Consider the following 15,925-nt stretch of genomic DNA (forward strand, 5'->3'; position numbering starts at 1 on the left):
CAATTCATTCTGACTTGTCCTTATTATGTAAGGTTGCCTATAGGAGGAAAGATTTTAACTGAATGTGAGCTACGAGGCCTGATTTGAAGTATACTCATTTTTAATGAATGGATAGGCCGTGTCAGAAGACCTCATTCTGAAAAGTAAACTGTTTCTGAAGTAACAATCAATTGAGATGAAAGCCTGTAACAACACCTCTGCCTTAATGATGTTACGTTATGATGAAGTCTGACTACTGAGCGTTTACTGAAATCTTGGAGTAATAGCCAAGTAGTGGCTGGTTCAGGTGTGACCTCTGCAAAAGCAAGAGGAGGAAAAGAGCTGTGATTTAAAAACAAAACAAAAAAAAAAGACTGGCTTCTGTTTTGGAATTTTAATATCTTTTACAGCTCAGTGGCACAACAAAGCATGGAATGCAGCAGATCTTTTGTAGCTAATAAGACAAGAATGTGCTTGTCAGCTGCAAAGTAGTGAATGAGTCTTGATTATCTGCTCATGTGTGCTCATCTACCTGCACCCAGAGACAGTGTGGAATTAGTGGAGAACTGTGAGCAGTTTCTACTATTTGGCTTGTCTCTCTTTGCTGTCCTTGGTTAGGAGAATCTTAAAAACTGCTGGCTGAAATGCAGTCAGTCAAAAACACCTTTTGTTTGAAAAGCCCAGTTTGAAATATGTCCTTCAGAGTCGACTGCTTTTCTTACTTTCAACCCTTTCAACCCTTTTCTTGGGTATTCTTGCAGAAATATTTGTAATGTTAATTGTGCAGTTGTGCTCCCTTAGCGTTCATGCTTTCTAAATCAATCACGCTTGCAGTTGAGAATGAGCTAACAAACATTTTGCTTTCAGTAAATGGAAATACTATTTGTCTAGTTTCCTAGAGCAATAAGGCTATGCGTATATGCTAAAGAAGTTAAAACATTGAGAGGAAGATGAATTATTTCCTCTTTGGAACAATTGAATCCAAAACATTAAGAAACAGAATGTGTTGTTGAAGTGTTAGAAAAATAAAACATGTTTTAAAGGAAAGTGGGCTGATTGTTCACTGAACTATTACAGAATCACAGAATGGCCAGGGTTGGAAGGGGCCTCAAGGATCAGGAAGCTCCAACCCCCTGCCACAGGCAGGGCCACCAACCTCCCCATTTCATAGCAGCCCAGGCTGCCCAGGGCCCCATCCAACCTGGCCTTGAACACCTCCAGGGATGGACGGGGCATCTACAGCCTCTCTGGGCAGCTGTTCCAGCACCTCACCACTCTCTCTGTAAAGAACTTACTTAAATACTACCCCACTCCTACTGGGCTTGTTATTCACTAGTGGGAATAGCTTGTTTTTATTCTGTGTTGGAGAATCCATGCTGTAGAAAGATCTCAGAAATAGGGCATTATTAGTTCAACTGTCTAGAATTACCTTTGGCTGGGGGTTCTTTCTGTGCCAAAAGGCCTCTTTGTAATACTTGTTTTACAATCACTTGGTGGAGAAACAGTAGGTTTCTGGCTGAATACTTCAATGACAACAGAGCTTGCATTTCAGTTTGTACAGCCAAGACTCTACGCTTTCAGTGAGTGATGTTTTAGGCCAATAGCTCAGAAAATGAGATGTGTAGCTGGAACTTCGTGTGGCTATTGGCAGACAAGCTAGATCAGCTGCTTTGTTGAAAGGCTTTTCTTGCAGCCTGCGATTCTTCAATTTCTGTTCCTGGGAAGCAGTACAAATACTTGTGATGTTTCTGAGATGTTCACTGACCCATCATTTCCAAACTTCCTTGGGAATTTTGTCTCTGCATGCAAGTTCCTGAAGTTCAAATGAGGTTGTGTTTTTGTCTTGAGCTCCAGTTTCCCACAGACTGTTTTTGCTGAGGTTTTGTTTTGTTTATTTTTTCCTGTATTCCTGGACTTGTACCTTTTGTGATGAGAAACTTTTGTGTATATAGCTTTAATAAACCAATTAAACTGTAAAGCACTTATTTTTAGAATAAGCCTAGAAAGAAAGCTTAGGGTTCAGGCTTTCATCTTAATAATTGCTCCACAGTGGCTTAGGAATGTGACAAGTTTCATTTCAAGATAATTTTGATATTGAAAGCTTTCAAGCATTTAATTATTGCACACTGACATTGTAGATTTCACTCCCAAACGAAGTCCAGAAGTAAGCTACTTCTCTAAAAGCTGCTACTACGAATGTGTTCCTGTTCCTGTGGCTTTTTTTTTGTCTTTACTTACAGTTCTCTCCTTATAGTTCCTCAGTGTGGATTAAAAGCAGTTTTTCAGTTAAAACATTCCTTCCAAAAGAAATTTGGACAATATTGTTCTACTTACTGGTATAATATACATAAAGATAGTTTTTTCAGGTTTATGTAAATAGTCAAAGGAGACCAAAGAATAATTTTCTTTGTAATGTATAGAGCTAAGGATACAAGACAAATGACTTATCTGTACATAGTTAACTGTTCCAAAAAACAAAAACAAAAACAAAACAATTATTTTTTAGGTCAACTGAAGAGATGTTTAGTATGGCTGATGAGAGCTGCAGCTCCAATCCTGCAATGGTCCGGAGGAAAAAAATTGCCATCAGCATAATCTTCTCCCTGCCTGAAAAAGAAGATGCTCAGAGGAACTTCCAAGATTTCTTTTTCTCTCACTTCCCTCTTTTTGAATCCCACATGAACAAACTGAAGTATGCAATAGAAAAGGTACAGAACGCTGGTTTCTTTTAATGTGAAAACAAGTGTCAAACAGAAGGAAGAATTCTAGAGTCTGATAGATGAAGAGTGGGAGATGCGTGGTTTGAAGCTTCCCTCCCTCCTTATACATGCAGTCTTGAGCCTGTGCCCAATGTTGGAATTTAGCATTTGCTGAAAAGGAGGTGTGGTTTACTTTCTAGTCAGAATGAAAATGGAGAGTTTTCTGCTATGGGTGGCTTTTCTTTTGTTCTAGTCATATTTTGCTGAGGTTGTCCTGACTCCCTAGAGACTGTGGAAATGATGTTCTATCCTTTTCCCGCTGTTACTAAAAGAGTGACACCAAATCTGTGTTGCTGCCTTCCCCTTACTATCAGCAATGAGTTATTATCTCCCCTTGTTTAGTTCTAGGATTGGTCTTTCATCATGAGATGGAGGGAGGTTGGCAGCCATTGCTGGCCTGAGTGGCTGCATAACACTGGGGCTAGATCTCAATTATTTTGACATGTTTATGAAGCTTAAAAAATGAAGAATGCCAGTCCTTTAAGAAGCTGTTTTGTGTCTTTTTCTCTTAATCAAGGCCATGATCTCATGTAGAAAAATAGCAGAATCCAGCCAGAGGGTGCAGGTTTATATCAGCCGTGTCATGGATGCCCTGGGAGAATTCAGGTGAGTTGATGGAATTCTGACTTACAAGGAGAGCTGTTCTCACACGTCTCTAAAGATATTTGTCACTTTGAATCATAAGCAATTGGTTGCAGGGTTTTGTAATTTAACCGGTCTTGAATTTATTGTGATTTTGTGCTGAGTATTGCATAAATTTTTCTTAGAGAACTTAAACAAAACTGTCTTAGCCTTTTTCAGAAGGAAAGTGAAACACACTTTGGTTTGCTCAATTGCACTTTGGACTGTCAGTTCTTGAAGACTTTGTCAAGATTTGACTTTTGCTGATGTCTGTGCAGACAAGTGGACTGATTGTTACATTCAGGCAGATCACTTGTTTACTCCTAATTAGATGCTGGGCAGTGGAACTGACAGGAAAGTTGTTGTGAACTTCTTTTTGATACTTGGGGGAGAAAGGGACAATCACACTTCAAGGAAGGCAGGCCAACAGAGAGACAAGGCGTTGGTGGGATGTGGGTTCTGCAAGTCCAGAACGTGGGATGAAAGTGCTGTAACGAATAGAATGTTGTTCCCCTACAGTAAATGATTTGCACTTCTCTGAATACAAATTCATTCTCTAAATACAAATTCACAGAGGAATGCAAGAGAGAGAAGCAGATGTGATCTGTATGAAGACACTGCTATTTGCACACAGATTTGAACGGACTAGTTTTGTGGGACACTGGTAATTGGAGATGTTTTCCAGGCAATCACATTTTCTGTCTCCTAGCTCTTACATAAATAAAAAGCACTGGACAACAGAAGAGAAAATGTTCTACTTGTATTTGCAAATTTGGTGTGTACATGTTAACACCTGACTTTTGGGGGATTTCTTTTCTTTTTTTGAGCAGAATTACCATCTGGAACCTATATTCTGTTCCAAGGATTGCAGAGCCAGTGTGGCTTAATATGATGTCCAATACCCTGGAAAAGAACCAGCTGTGCCAGCGTTTTCTTAAAGAATTCACATTTCTGATAGAACAGATCAACAAAAACCAGTAAGCTTAATCTTCCACTCCATACCTCCTGCCGGCGATATTTTCTGAGAGCTTGTGTGCTACTCAGGGCACGTGGACATGTTCAAGCATTTAATGTGATGTTCTTTACCAGTGTTACTTTGGTCACGTTATCTTCTTTTTCCTAGGTTCTTTGCTGCTTTGTTAACTGCGGTGCTGACGTATCACCTGGCTTGGGTCCCAACAGTAATGCCAGTTGACCATCCTCCTATAAAGGCCTTCTCTGAGAAGCGTACTTCACAGTTTGTGAACATGCTGGCAAAATCCCATCCCTATAACCCTCTTTGGGCACAGCTTGGTCAGTGAAAATTTGAAAGCTTCAGTTTTCTCTATGACTAACATCCACTCCTCTTCCGTAAGCTGCTTGGAAGCGTGAATTCCTCCGTGTCGTGTTAAAATCAGGCGTTGTTTCTCAGGCTAGACCTGGACTGCTATGGCTGAGCTTCATTGTCATTGCTGTCCTCTGCCACTGACTTGAGGAATTTGAGTGGTAATAGAAGTCTGGATCACATTTGCTAATTTTCTTTGGTATAAGCTGGGCGGAGTTACAAACAGATGTCTTGAATCAAGCTAAGCAAGTGTGTTTGGACATCTGTTAGTATGGCCTGGTTTTCTCTGTTTTTCTCGGTAACACTGCTTGGTTAGGTAACTTCTTTAGACATCTTCAGAAGGCTGCAAGTGCTGGGAATGACCTAAACAGCCTGGGAAGAATAAAAGGAAATAGGCTGGATGGAGAGAATACAGTTGGGACTGACCAGGCACCCCTTTTCTTCATAGAGCCAGCATGGACACCAAGAAGCAGAGAAAAAGTCTAGCAACTAGCAGTGCCTCCATTCATTCAGAGTTGCAGGAATGGGGCTTGGGATAGGATTTCTCTTTATGCCCAGCTCCTCACTCTGTTCTCTAGCATAACACAGCTTTCAAATTATCTTGATACTGGGGGTTAATTATGTCGAACAAGTAGATGAAAGAGAGCTGAGAGAATAATGCTGCCAGTGATCAAACCTTGGAAATTCTGGTGGGCAGCAGAACTGTTGGTGGTCTGGGCAGCAGGTGTGAATTTTGCATCAGATCAGCCTTAACTTTAAATGATGTACTGTATTGGCATATGAAGTAACACATGGGCGCACTGTGGGCTATCAGCTCTTTCTTGCTTATTGTCTAGCTTAGTTCTCCACAGTCATTGAGAAACTAAGAATTGTTACTTCAGAGATGTAGTTGTGGAGTTGTTTCCTGTTTTAGCATGTCTTTAAAAGGTAACACAGAGTAGTAATGGATTAGATTTCCCAGGGAGGAAAAAGACAGAAGCTTGCTCAGGGTGTTGAGGATGGAGCCAAGCTGGAGGTGAACAAGCTGAAGTGCAGGTGTAAAGTGGGCAGTGGGTCTTATGGTGACTCCCAGAGGTACGACAGGTGACTTGTCAAGAAATGTTTTCTTCCTCTTGCCCTCCTAAGCTGTGTGTTGCTACCAGCCCAGATGAATTCTCAGAATGCTTTCTGACTTAGTTTTGTTCTTTCAAAGCCCAGTAGTAGTATGGAGTGGTTGCAGTAGCTGATGTGCGAAGTAAGATGTTGCCCTCTGCTGGTCTCTTTCTTTAGAAAGGGGGAAAAAAAATAATTATGAGGCCTAAGGCTTTAAAATGGAAACAATTTCTTGTCGGGTATTTTTATGTACCTGCTTTTTCCACCTTCAAAGCTATGTTCCCACTACGTACTGATTGCAATTACATATTGGTACAACTGTAAATAAGCCAGTCTCTTAAATGTCATCTTCAATCTAATGTGCTTCACAATTGTATGTTTTGATGGCTGCAGTTTTGAGTTTTACTGTCTTATTAACGTCACATTTAAAGTAAATTGTGCAAATGAACACAAAGCTTGAATCTGATTTCCATAGTAACTGTGTTCAACTTGAAAGAAAACATCTTCTATGGCCTTGCCAAACTGCTAGCCCTCATGGCCTGCCTGGCGCTGATTTTAATGAAATTCCAATTGCATAGTCTGTAGCTCAGTTTGCAATACTGAGGAATCAATGTCCTTGCATGTTAATCTGTGGGACTGTATGCAAGAGCACCCTTACCTGGGGGAGGACAGGATAGCAGTGCCTCTATTCTCCAGTGCATTGCTTGCATCATGGGAATTGACAGATCTTGGCAAGGGAGACTGCAAGTGAGAGTGGTGGAACAACTTTCTCATTGATGCTTCTCCTGCAGGAATGAAGTCAGGAGCCTTATTACTTCTGAGTCCTTTATGGCTCACAGGAGGTTAGGCATGTACTTTGTTTCACTGTTTTGCCTTCCTCATGTTGAAACCACATTTGCTCTTGGTAGAAATCTTTCTAAAGGTATGATTGTCTCATTTTAATGCTCTTTCATGAGGTCTATACAAGAATTCTGGTGGGATACTTGGTTCAGAACATATGAGCAGCCCTCAGTAAGTGCTCAGTACTTAGAGAAATCTAAGTTAGCTGGCAGCTTATAAAGCCCAAACTAGAGAAACTGGGTTTCAGTGTGAACACTTAGATTGCCTATAGAAAATAGAGCTTTTGGTAGCAATTTCCCATCTGCTGTGTTAACAGGCAGTGGACGTGTCTTGAGTTAGTTCATCTTTATTTATAGTAGAGTATGCAAAAATTGCCTTATTGGCTGTTTGCCTATGTTTATTTCTCTCAGAACATTGGGTGGAAACCCTCCAGCTGATAGAAAATAATAGGCAGCTGGAAGATAAATACGTCTTCACAACGAAGGTATTGAAAGTAGAATACAGTGGTTGTTTTTTCTTTTGGAATAAAGGAGCATTTTTATTTCAGGTTATGTCCTAGTACCCACCTTTCACGTTATAGTTGTGCTTTGAATAGTGAATATATCCCCTAGTCCTCCTCTACTCTCTGCCAAAGTAAAAGGTTCCTACTTGGAGTCAACCTCGCTAACATACAGAAGCACATGTGCCTTGCCCAGTAAGGAAGGGCTTATTTTATTTTATTTTAATCTCATTTATTAAACTGATACTGGATCTTTCTCTGTTTTTTATTTTATATCTCAGTCCTGAAAGATACAAATTCTCATATAGATAGAGTCTATATGTTTAGCTGAAAGGGGAAGAAAACGTGACTGCAATCAAACAGTATCTTTGTGAGGGGAATAAAAAATAGCTAGCAGTAAATTAGGAAATAGCGTAGCTGGCTTCAGAGAGAGACTTTTTTTCTTCTTCACCATCTGTTATGTCAATTTCTACATGATAATATCTTGTAACCATTTTATAAATAAAAATCTGAACAGGAAGAAACTGAATAATAGCAGCCAAACCCTCACAAGAACAGCAAAAACCTTCTGGATGCGAACCAGGTGTGGGAAATTTGGAGGGATTTCTTTTGTTATTCTGTGCTTTAGGCTCCTACAAATGACCATGAAATAAATTAACTGTCTGTTTGTGTCTATCATGAATGCTGTTTCAAAATGAATTCCATGTGAAATTCTTATTTTCCTGTCTAGGTGATCTCTATGGTGCCATAGGCTCTCCGGTTAGATTGACTCGAACTGTTGTTGTTGGGAAACGTAAAGAGTTGGTGCAGCGCTTGCTCTATGTTCTAACTTACTTCATTCGGTGCTCTGAGCTACAGGAAAATCAGCTGACGTGGAGCGAGGCAGTTGGAGAAGAAGAACAAGTGCTAAATGGAAGCAAGATCACAACTGCGCTAGAGAAAGGAGAGATAGAAGAGTCTGACTATGTCGTTGTCACTGTCAAAAATGAACCTGCTCTTGTGCCTCCAATCCTACCTCCAAAAAATGATCCAAGTAAGAACCATACTGTTGCAGAGTGGGTCTGTAACCCAAAGGGCACTTGCACTGTGCCAGCCTCTACAAAAGAAAAGAAAGAAACAATAGGAAAAGTCAGTCAGAATTCTGAAACATCTGTCGACTGTCTAACTAGCACTTTACATAAAGGAGCAACTGACAGTGGGGAAAGAACTGTCACTGATACAGGAACTGTGCCCTGCCACTTTGAAGAGCCATCTAATTTGGAGGATGTAACGGATGTAAGGAAGAACAAAAACCAGAACGGAAGAAAAGTGGAAAAGCGGTTGTCTGGTAGGTCGTCTGCTTTACCTTGTCCTGAAAGGTCTGGCCACAGGAGTTCACATTTAGAAAAGGTCACCTTTCGGATTGGAAGCTCTGCATCACCAGAGTCAGACTTAGAAACTCGAAGGAGAGAAATGGAAGAGAATCTGAAGGTATTGAGAAAAAATCCAGAGGTAATAATACACTGTGCCTCCAGTTCTACGAATCTGACTGTGGGTGCTTCCCAGAATCAAAAAGAAAGCTGTGAAGCTGCCTCTTTGCCATACAGTAAGCATGGTATTTGTTATGCACAGATCTCATCTTGTGAGGGGCAGGGGAGTATGCTTAATAACCAACATATGGAAAATAAAGGAACTGAAGTAAATTTAAAGAACACAGTTTCGGGTGAACTACTTTTGTCAGTTGATAAGGTAGAAACTGTAACGTTGCCAAGCGTAAAAGAAACTAGAACTTCATGCTCCGGCAAGCTGGAGAGCTATTCGCCTGGCTGTGTAGAGGTAGATTCTTCTGCTGTCAAAAAAGAGTCCCCTAAACTAGGTGCTAAAGATGTCCCCTGTGGGGATGCTAGAAGAAAAACCCCCTTCAGAGTTGAGGGGGACATTCCAAGGAATGAGAGTTCAGACAGTGCTCTTGGAGCCAGCGACGAAGAAGGTGACTGTTGTATTCCTGATGGAGTGCGTCACGATAACGTCAGCAAGCGACCTGAAGAGTTTGCAGAAGTGGAACTTCCTTTACCAAGGTAAAGGAGTTTAAATGAACTTACAACTGAGGGGAGTCAAAAGCTGTTGGTACATTAAAGGTGTTCAGGATTTCGAGTCTGAAGCCTGCTGGGGTGTTGATTAAGTTGCTTGCAAACAAATCCATAACAGAGCCAGGTAGTGTATTTCAAAAAGATGACCAAGACCAAGCTGTCATTTGCAGTGAACTTTTTTGACCGTGTTCTTCAGATGTTTAATAAAAGTGGTGAGGCCAATTGCCTGAAACACTTAGTGTAGGCTGTCCTATTTGAAGACAAGCAAACTTCAATGTTGCTAAAACTGATGATGACTAAATGCAACTTTGAATAAGAGCATCCCATTTGAAAACTTGTGATCTTTACAGATGCACATGGAGCTTCCTGATGCATGTTAAGTAGCTAGAAAGATATTTTTGCTGCTTGAGCTGAGTTTGAGAACTCAAATTTAGCAAACCTGTTAAACACAGTAAGGCAGGGATCATAGATATCACAAGTTCCAGTGCATGTAGATTTGCCTTTTCTGAAATTTGAAGGAATCAGTACAGCACTGAAGTTACAAAATTATGGTTTCAAAGAGTAATTGATTCACAGTATTTTTAGTACAATTATTGATTAAAATTTGCAGTAAAACCAAGCGGAGGGGGTTAATCAAGTGTTATAATCTGAATGGAGTCTGTCAAGCAAGAATCCTAGCTGCTTTCTATTTTTTTTTTTTTTATTTCAGGTCAAACACAGTCAGCAGACAGTGTGTGAAAAACTTTGGGAGATCACTTCTAGGTGGTTACTGTCATACCTATGTGCCTGATCTAGTGCTGCATGGAGTAAACAATGATGAAAAACTGAAGCAGTGTCTACTAGCTGACCTACTTCATGCAATGCATGTGAGTGAAAGTACTGCTCTGAGTCATAGCAGAAGTTGCTGATATTACTGAGAAGCTCCAGAAACGTGGTATTTTGTACTTTAGAACTTGCTTTGTTTTCTGTTTGCTGGTTCTTAACAGCCACACCTGACACATCATCCTTCTTGATAGAAAGCTCCTTAAATCACTGCGTGAGAAATCTCCTCACACAAGAATCACTTTTTTTCCTCCTATTCTCTTCAGTTTTCCCTTAAGAGATAAACACAGGGAAAAATGGTTGCAGCTTGAAGTTACGAGGAAAAAAAAATCTGCGAAACCACTTATTTTCAGTCACAATTGGAGGCAGTTATCTGTATTCTATGAAGGTGTTAAGTGAGCTGTTGGAAACAGCTTGCCACTGAGTGGCATTTGTTGCAAGGCAGATAAGTCTTGTGGAAGCTCGTGTTGTACTAGACTGTAGCAGGAATGACTGACTTACTAAATAAAGTTAGTTGACTGCAGATAAGGTCTTTGTGATATTCTTACTCTTAGGTACACCAAATGATTAATTTATAACTAATCCTTCACTAAAGTAACATTGAGAGCATCTAGTGTGCAATTTTACGTATTTATCTAGTGATTGCTCCCTGCTCCTTTACAGAGCAGTTAAGAGTTATCCTGCTGGAATGACTTCAGTGCAGTGTCCAAAATGGTGACGTGTGCAATTTATTTTTAAATGTCAAATTGCTTTAATGTGACACTGTTTCTTTGTGCACACGTTATCTCCGTTCTGCGTAGTGAAATCCCTCACAAAGGTGAAACATCAAATTTACTTTCGTTACAGCTGCATCAGTGTAACTAATACCCCATTCCTTTTGAAGGAACTTTTTCATTGAAGCTGGAATACCATTAGTGAAGAAAAAGTATTGGAGTTGAGATTCTGAAGCTCTGCTAAAAAGACTATTTAAATGCCTTTATCAAATTGACAGCTTATACTTAATGGTGTTACTGGATGTCAGCTCTCTCTCTGAAACTGGTATTCTGTCTCATTTTTCTTGAGATAATTCTGTTTTCCTATTGGACAAAAACATTCATTTGGATCACTTTATTATCCCTTGCCATAACATGAATGAAAGTGGAGCAGCAAACTAAGTTGTGGAAACATGTATGCAAGCGTGGCGTAATGTTTGTCTTGTATCTATTGCAGCATCCAGTGCTCGATGAACCAATAGCAGAAGCTGTCTGTATCATTGCAGACACAGATAAATGGAATGTACAAGTAGCTACAAGCCAGAGAAAAATGATGGACAATATGAAGTTAGGCAAAGATGTCTTGGTGTCAAGTCAAGTATCCAGTTTACTGCAGTCTATTTTACAGCTTTATAAACTCAACCTCCCAGCTGACTTTGTAAGTATTACTTTGCTGAAAACCAAAGCTAATGAAAATTGTTTAGCTTAGTTAACAAGTGCAGAGTTTTGTGTGCTGTGTGTTTTAGTGGCTCCTGTCAGATATTAGTTTATTGACGTAGGTAAGTTGTTATAACAGGTTTAAAAACAAAAAACAAACCACAGACATGCTACAGTTCACTTACTCATACTGTTTTTAACTTCATTTGTGATTAACTTTATTTGTAATGGGTTAAAATCAACTGCTTTGAAATAGATGTGACGGAACTAAAGTTACTTAGGCAATTTTAGCACGGCCCTCACATATTTATGATTAGGGTTGTTAAACTTGACTTAGATTTTTTTTTTTGTAGTTTTCCCAATTCCCTACTGTTGGATGCTTCTGTCTACCTAAGCCAGTTTCTACCATACAGTTTTCTATTCTTGGGCAGTTCTTTTTTTCAAACAACAGCTAGTGGATGCCTTCTCTCTTCCCTCCAAATGTGTATACCTGTGCATGTCTACCTGACCTTTCAATTTCATGCATATTCTAGCCAACTCTGTCAGTCAGTCCTGCCTCAGATCACCTTGCTGACATGCTTCCTACTGGATTCCTGGGAGGATACTGAAGAAAACCCTTTGGGTTGGATGGGTTGCAGCAGAGGACGTTATTTTTTCTTATACTGCATAATGCTCTTCCTTACAGCATCCTCTCCTGTCCTCAGTAGTAGAGTTCATCAAAGCGAATGAGTGGCTCTTTCTGAGTTGCTGTAATCTGCCAAAACAACAAATTACCCACAAGTATGACAGCAGTTTTATAATTTTATAATACAGTTTTAAACACACCATTATATCTGGGGAAAGATTAGGTTTGTAAGTAATAGGAGTTTAAGTTGTAAGTAAGCAGAATCAGTTTGTTCTACAGCACATAGCCTTGAAAAACTTTGTAGGAAGCCTGTGAAATGACTGGGCTAGTAGATGGAATGGAATGATGGAGCTCAGTATTAACAGCTGTAAATAGTGTTAGTTGACTCTGTTTGGGATAAAATTAGTGGTATCAATTATTTTAAGTTCTTGAAATCAAGTACTGGGGCCAAGAATGTGAGTGTAAGTGCCCTTTCAGGATTCTTTTGGGCACTGGAAAGCCTGTGGGATTGATTAATTGTAGTGCTTGCATTGGAGCACCTTACTTTCTGGCAGTTTTGAACTCATTGGTTGGTTCTGCAGTGGAAGTGTTTTTTTCCACTATTGCTTTGGGATTTTTTTATATGCAATTTCTGTATGTCTTGAGGAAGTGGAGCATTTTTATTTCCTTTTTTAAACGAATAGTTGCAGTACAATGACAATCATGGACGCTTGTGATTTTTCTGTAGTCTGCATTAAAGATACTTTGGTTCTTCTGTCAGATTGTACAGATTTTTGCCAGCAGGAGCAGAATAATGAAAGAATGGAGAATTAGTCCACTGAACTCCAGGGGGAGAAGTGTGGCTCTTCTGTCATGGTCACGCTGACTTAAATTTGGACAAAAGTGTATGTACTAGTATAGATCAAATGCTTACGTGATGCTGTATGCTTGCAGATTCCTTTACAAGCACAAGCCTGCAGTTACTTTTCACATAATAGGGTTTCTGTCTGTTGTGGTACAACAGTAGTCAAAACCCAACCTGAGACTGAAGGAAGGGCAGGTGGTGGTGTCTTGGTGGTGCTTGAGGCTGGCAGCTGTCCTGTAGAGAGCTTTGCAGTATGCCAGGGTGAGAGGGTAGTAGAAACTGCAATTATTGCTTGCCAGCAGCATCTCAAAAGTTTCACCTGCTCTTTGCAGCTCATTTTGAGTTACTCCTGTGTTTTTAAATGTCTTCAATTTTTTTGATTCATTTAGTCAACGAGAAGCCACAGAGGAAGCTGAATGTCAAAGTAAAGAAGACTTACGACTTATTTATTGTACTTTGCTTACATGATTATTTTTTAACAAAATGGATGGAGATCAAAAGGAAAAAAAGTATTTTCCTTAGCTTTCATGAATAACAGATAATTTTATATAAAGAATCTCTTAAGACAATGTGTAGGTCGTCTTTAGGTGCTTCCTCAACTTTAAAGTAAAAGAGTATCTGTAATTGTTCAGTTCTAGTGTACTTGAATTGAAGTGTGTGTTGAACTGCTACTCTGGGAACCAGCAGCATGTCTTCCTGAAGCACTGGGGGAGTGCTAACAGGCTTTCTGCATTAGTGTTACCTGTAATGGAAAAGATAAGAATGGCTTTAGGCTAGAATCCAAGAGTGCTATTGTAATTATAATGGCTTGGGTGAAAACTGGCTTGAAACAGACAGATCAAACTGCTGTCAGAAAGCTTTTGCCTTTCCTCTACTAGTGGCTGTTGTTTTACTGTTACGTAGCGCATTTGATCAAACATCTCTTTGCATTTCACAATTAATACCTGATAAAAATTCACAGTATCGTTAGGAATCTTTAACTTGCTCAAGACCATCAGAAAAATACACGATAGGCCACCTACCAGTAGGAGTCTTTTTTCTTTTTTTTTTTATTTAATTAGCAGAACTGATTTCACAGGTTCTCATTTCTAATGCTTATGGTTTCCATTAAACTTAAACTATACATAGAACAATGGCCTGAAGATATTTACTGCTGTTTCTAATTGCAGTCTCCACCTGCTGGATGATTATGTATTTGATAATATGAGGTTCTGCATGTGCTTCTTGTTTTCATCTTCTGGAGCTTGGAGAACTGAACTAATTTAACTTCTTTTGAAGCGGACATCCCTTTGGGAAGAAGGAATATGTTGAATTGAGTTACCTTGTGTTTTGGTGCAAAATACGTGATAAGGCATCCTACCTGCTCACCTTATGAGTCACAGAACCACACAGTAATGTAAGGGGCATGTAAGCAGCCTCTGGAGATCACCTAGTCCAACCCTCCTGACAAAGCAGGTTTCCTACAGCAGGATGCCCAGGAAAGCATCCAGGTGGGGTTTTGAATATCTCCAGAGAAGGAGACTCTGCAACTTCCCTGGGCCACTTGTTCCAGTGTTCTGTCAGCCTCAAAGTAAAGAGACGTCTTCAGTGTCTTAAAGTTAGATGCATAATGAGATGTCTTAATTGTCTATAAGCCTGTTTAAAAGTAGATTGGCAAAACGCTGCGTCTGACTTTGAGGAGAATTGGTTGTGTTGGGTGTTGTTTCTTTTTCGCTTTTGCAACAAGTTTGCTTCCTAAGAAAAGTGGAAATGCTCCAATTCCTTGAGGTGAGAGAGGCTGGTGTATTTCTTTTTTCCTTTTTTAAACTTGCCAGCAGAACTGTAACATCCTTTCCACTTTTTGGAGTGGGGACTTCTGACGTTTTCTTGCTAATATGTGTCAGTGCATTATTGTAGCTAATGTCTGTGATGCTGCGGTTTTTCAAGTCATTCTGAAGTTTTTGGTCTGTGTTTACAGTGCATAATGCATCTTGAGGATAGACTACAAGAGATGTATCTCAAAAGCAAAATGCTTTCAGAATATCTGCGAGGACATACAAGAGTGCACATAAAAGAACTAGGAATTGTATTAGGGTGAGTACTGTAGATATCAGCTTATGGTGAAACTTAAACCAGTTATTTTCCTTTACAGTTTCTGAATGTAATCATTTTGTTCCCGTGGGGACTTGCTGCTTATTCCATTTTTAGCGTTCCCCTTCTCTCACGTGTCTAAAAGTGTAGAAATAATTTCCAGTGAGCCATCTGAAAATCAGCAGGCAGTTCAAAAGCAAGACTTAATCATTAGTCATTCTTAAGAATGAAGAAAGTTTCTGATTTGGTAACTGTGAGGTCATCCAAAAATGGTACTTGAGTAGAGCACAAGCTTTAAGGATGCACCTGCTGTGAAAACAGAAGAGGAAGGGGCAAGAAGTGAACATACGCTCTCAAGAAGATAGTTTTAGCACTGCGGTTAAAACTTAATTTGTCTTTATCCCAGCTGTTCAAGATCTCATTCTGAGAAATGTAGCTTTAAATAAGGAGACTAGTGTTTTTTTTTTTCTCACTCAAATGATAGTGTGCTTCTTGCTCCTTTGTTTTTTGAAGCATCTTATGCTTTTGTTGATACATTAGGAACGAATCACTAAGCAGTAGCCTTGGTTACAGTAAGACACTTTGAATTTCCTTAGAATGGATGAGGAATATCCTCTTGTTTCTATTCTTTTGTGTAAGTGATTGTATATTTTAAAGTCTCTTTTTTTTTTTTTTTTCTTCCCCCAGGATTGAATCCAATGACTTGCCTTTGTTGGCTGCTATAGCAAGTACTCATTCCCCATATGTTGCTCAAATACTCTTATAAATTAAAATCTCAGGATAGTCATTCCCTTAAAATAAAGAATACGGGCATGTTGGAAGAGGAACAGAGGTGCCAAACACTGGTAAATGGGAACACTGAAAAAAGCAGATAACTGTACCTTCTACCACCTTTCCATTCCAATTGCAGCTGGATGTTTGGTTGGAGGACATCAGTTTACATAACATAAAAGGCATTCAGGTGTTTCTTAT

General features: G+C 39.6%; 1 protein-coding gene across 1 annotated transcript in view; it reads left to right on the top strand.

Moving 5' to 3' along the window:
* The window catches only part of FNIP2 (folliculin interacting protein 2), a gene marked incomplete at both ends in the record, with an annotated part of 29,684 nt that extends 13,965 nt beyond the window's left edge, over positions 1-15,719 (top strand). Inside the window, 9 exons of the mRNA XM_079535000.1 lie at positions 2,486-2,687; positions 3,256-3,344; positions 4,190-4,336; positions 4,483-4,652; positions 7,845-9,171; positions 9,893-10,049; positions 11,215-11,415; positions 14,841-14,956; positions 15,641-15,719. Of these exons, the coding sequence (XP_079391126.1) occupies positions 2,486-2,687; positions 3,256-3,344; positions 4,190-4,336; positions 4,483-4,652; positions 7,845-9,171; positions 9,893-10,049; positions 11,215-11,415; positions 14,841-14,956; positions 15,641-15,719 (2,488 nt within the window). The remainder of the gene's footprint in view (positions 1-2,485; positions 2,688-3,255; positions 3,345-4,189; positions 4,337-4,482; positions 4,653-7,844; positions 9,172-9,892; positions 10,050-11,214; positions 11,416-14,840; positions 14,957-15,640) is intronic.
* Positions 15,720-15,925: the final 206 nt, after the last annotated feature.

This window comes from Tetrao urogallus (assembly GCF_951394365.1).
Source record: "Tetrao urogallus genome assembly, chromosome: 4".
NCBI classification, from domain to species: domain Eukaryota; kingdom Metazoa; phylum Chordata; class Aves; order Galliformes; family Phasianidae; genus Tetrao; species Tetrao urogallus.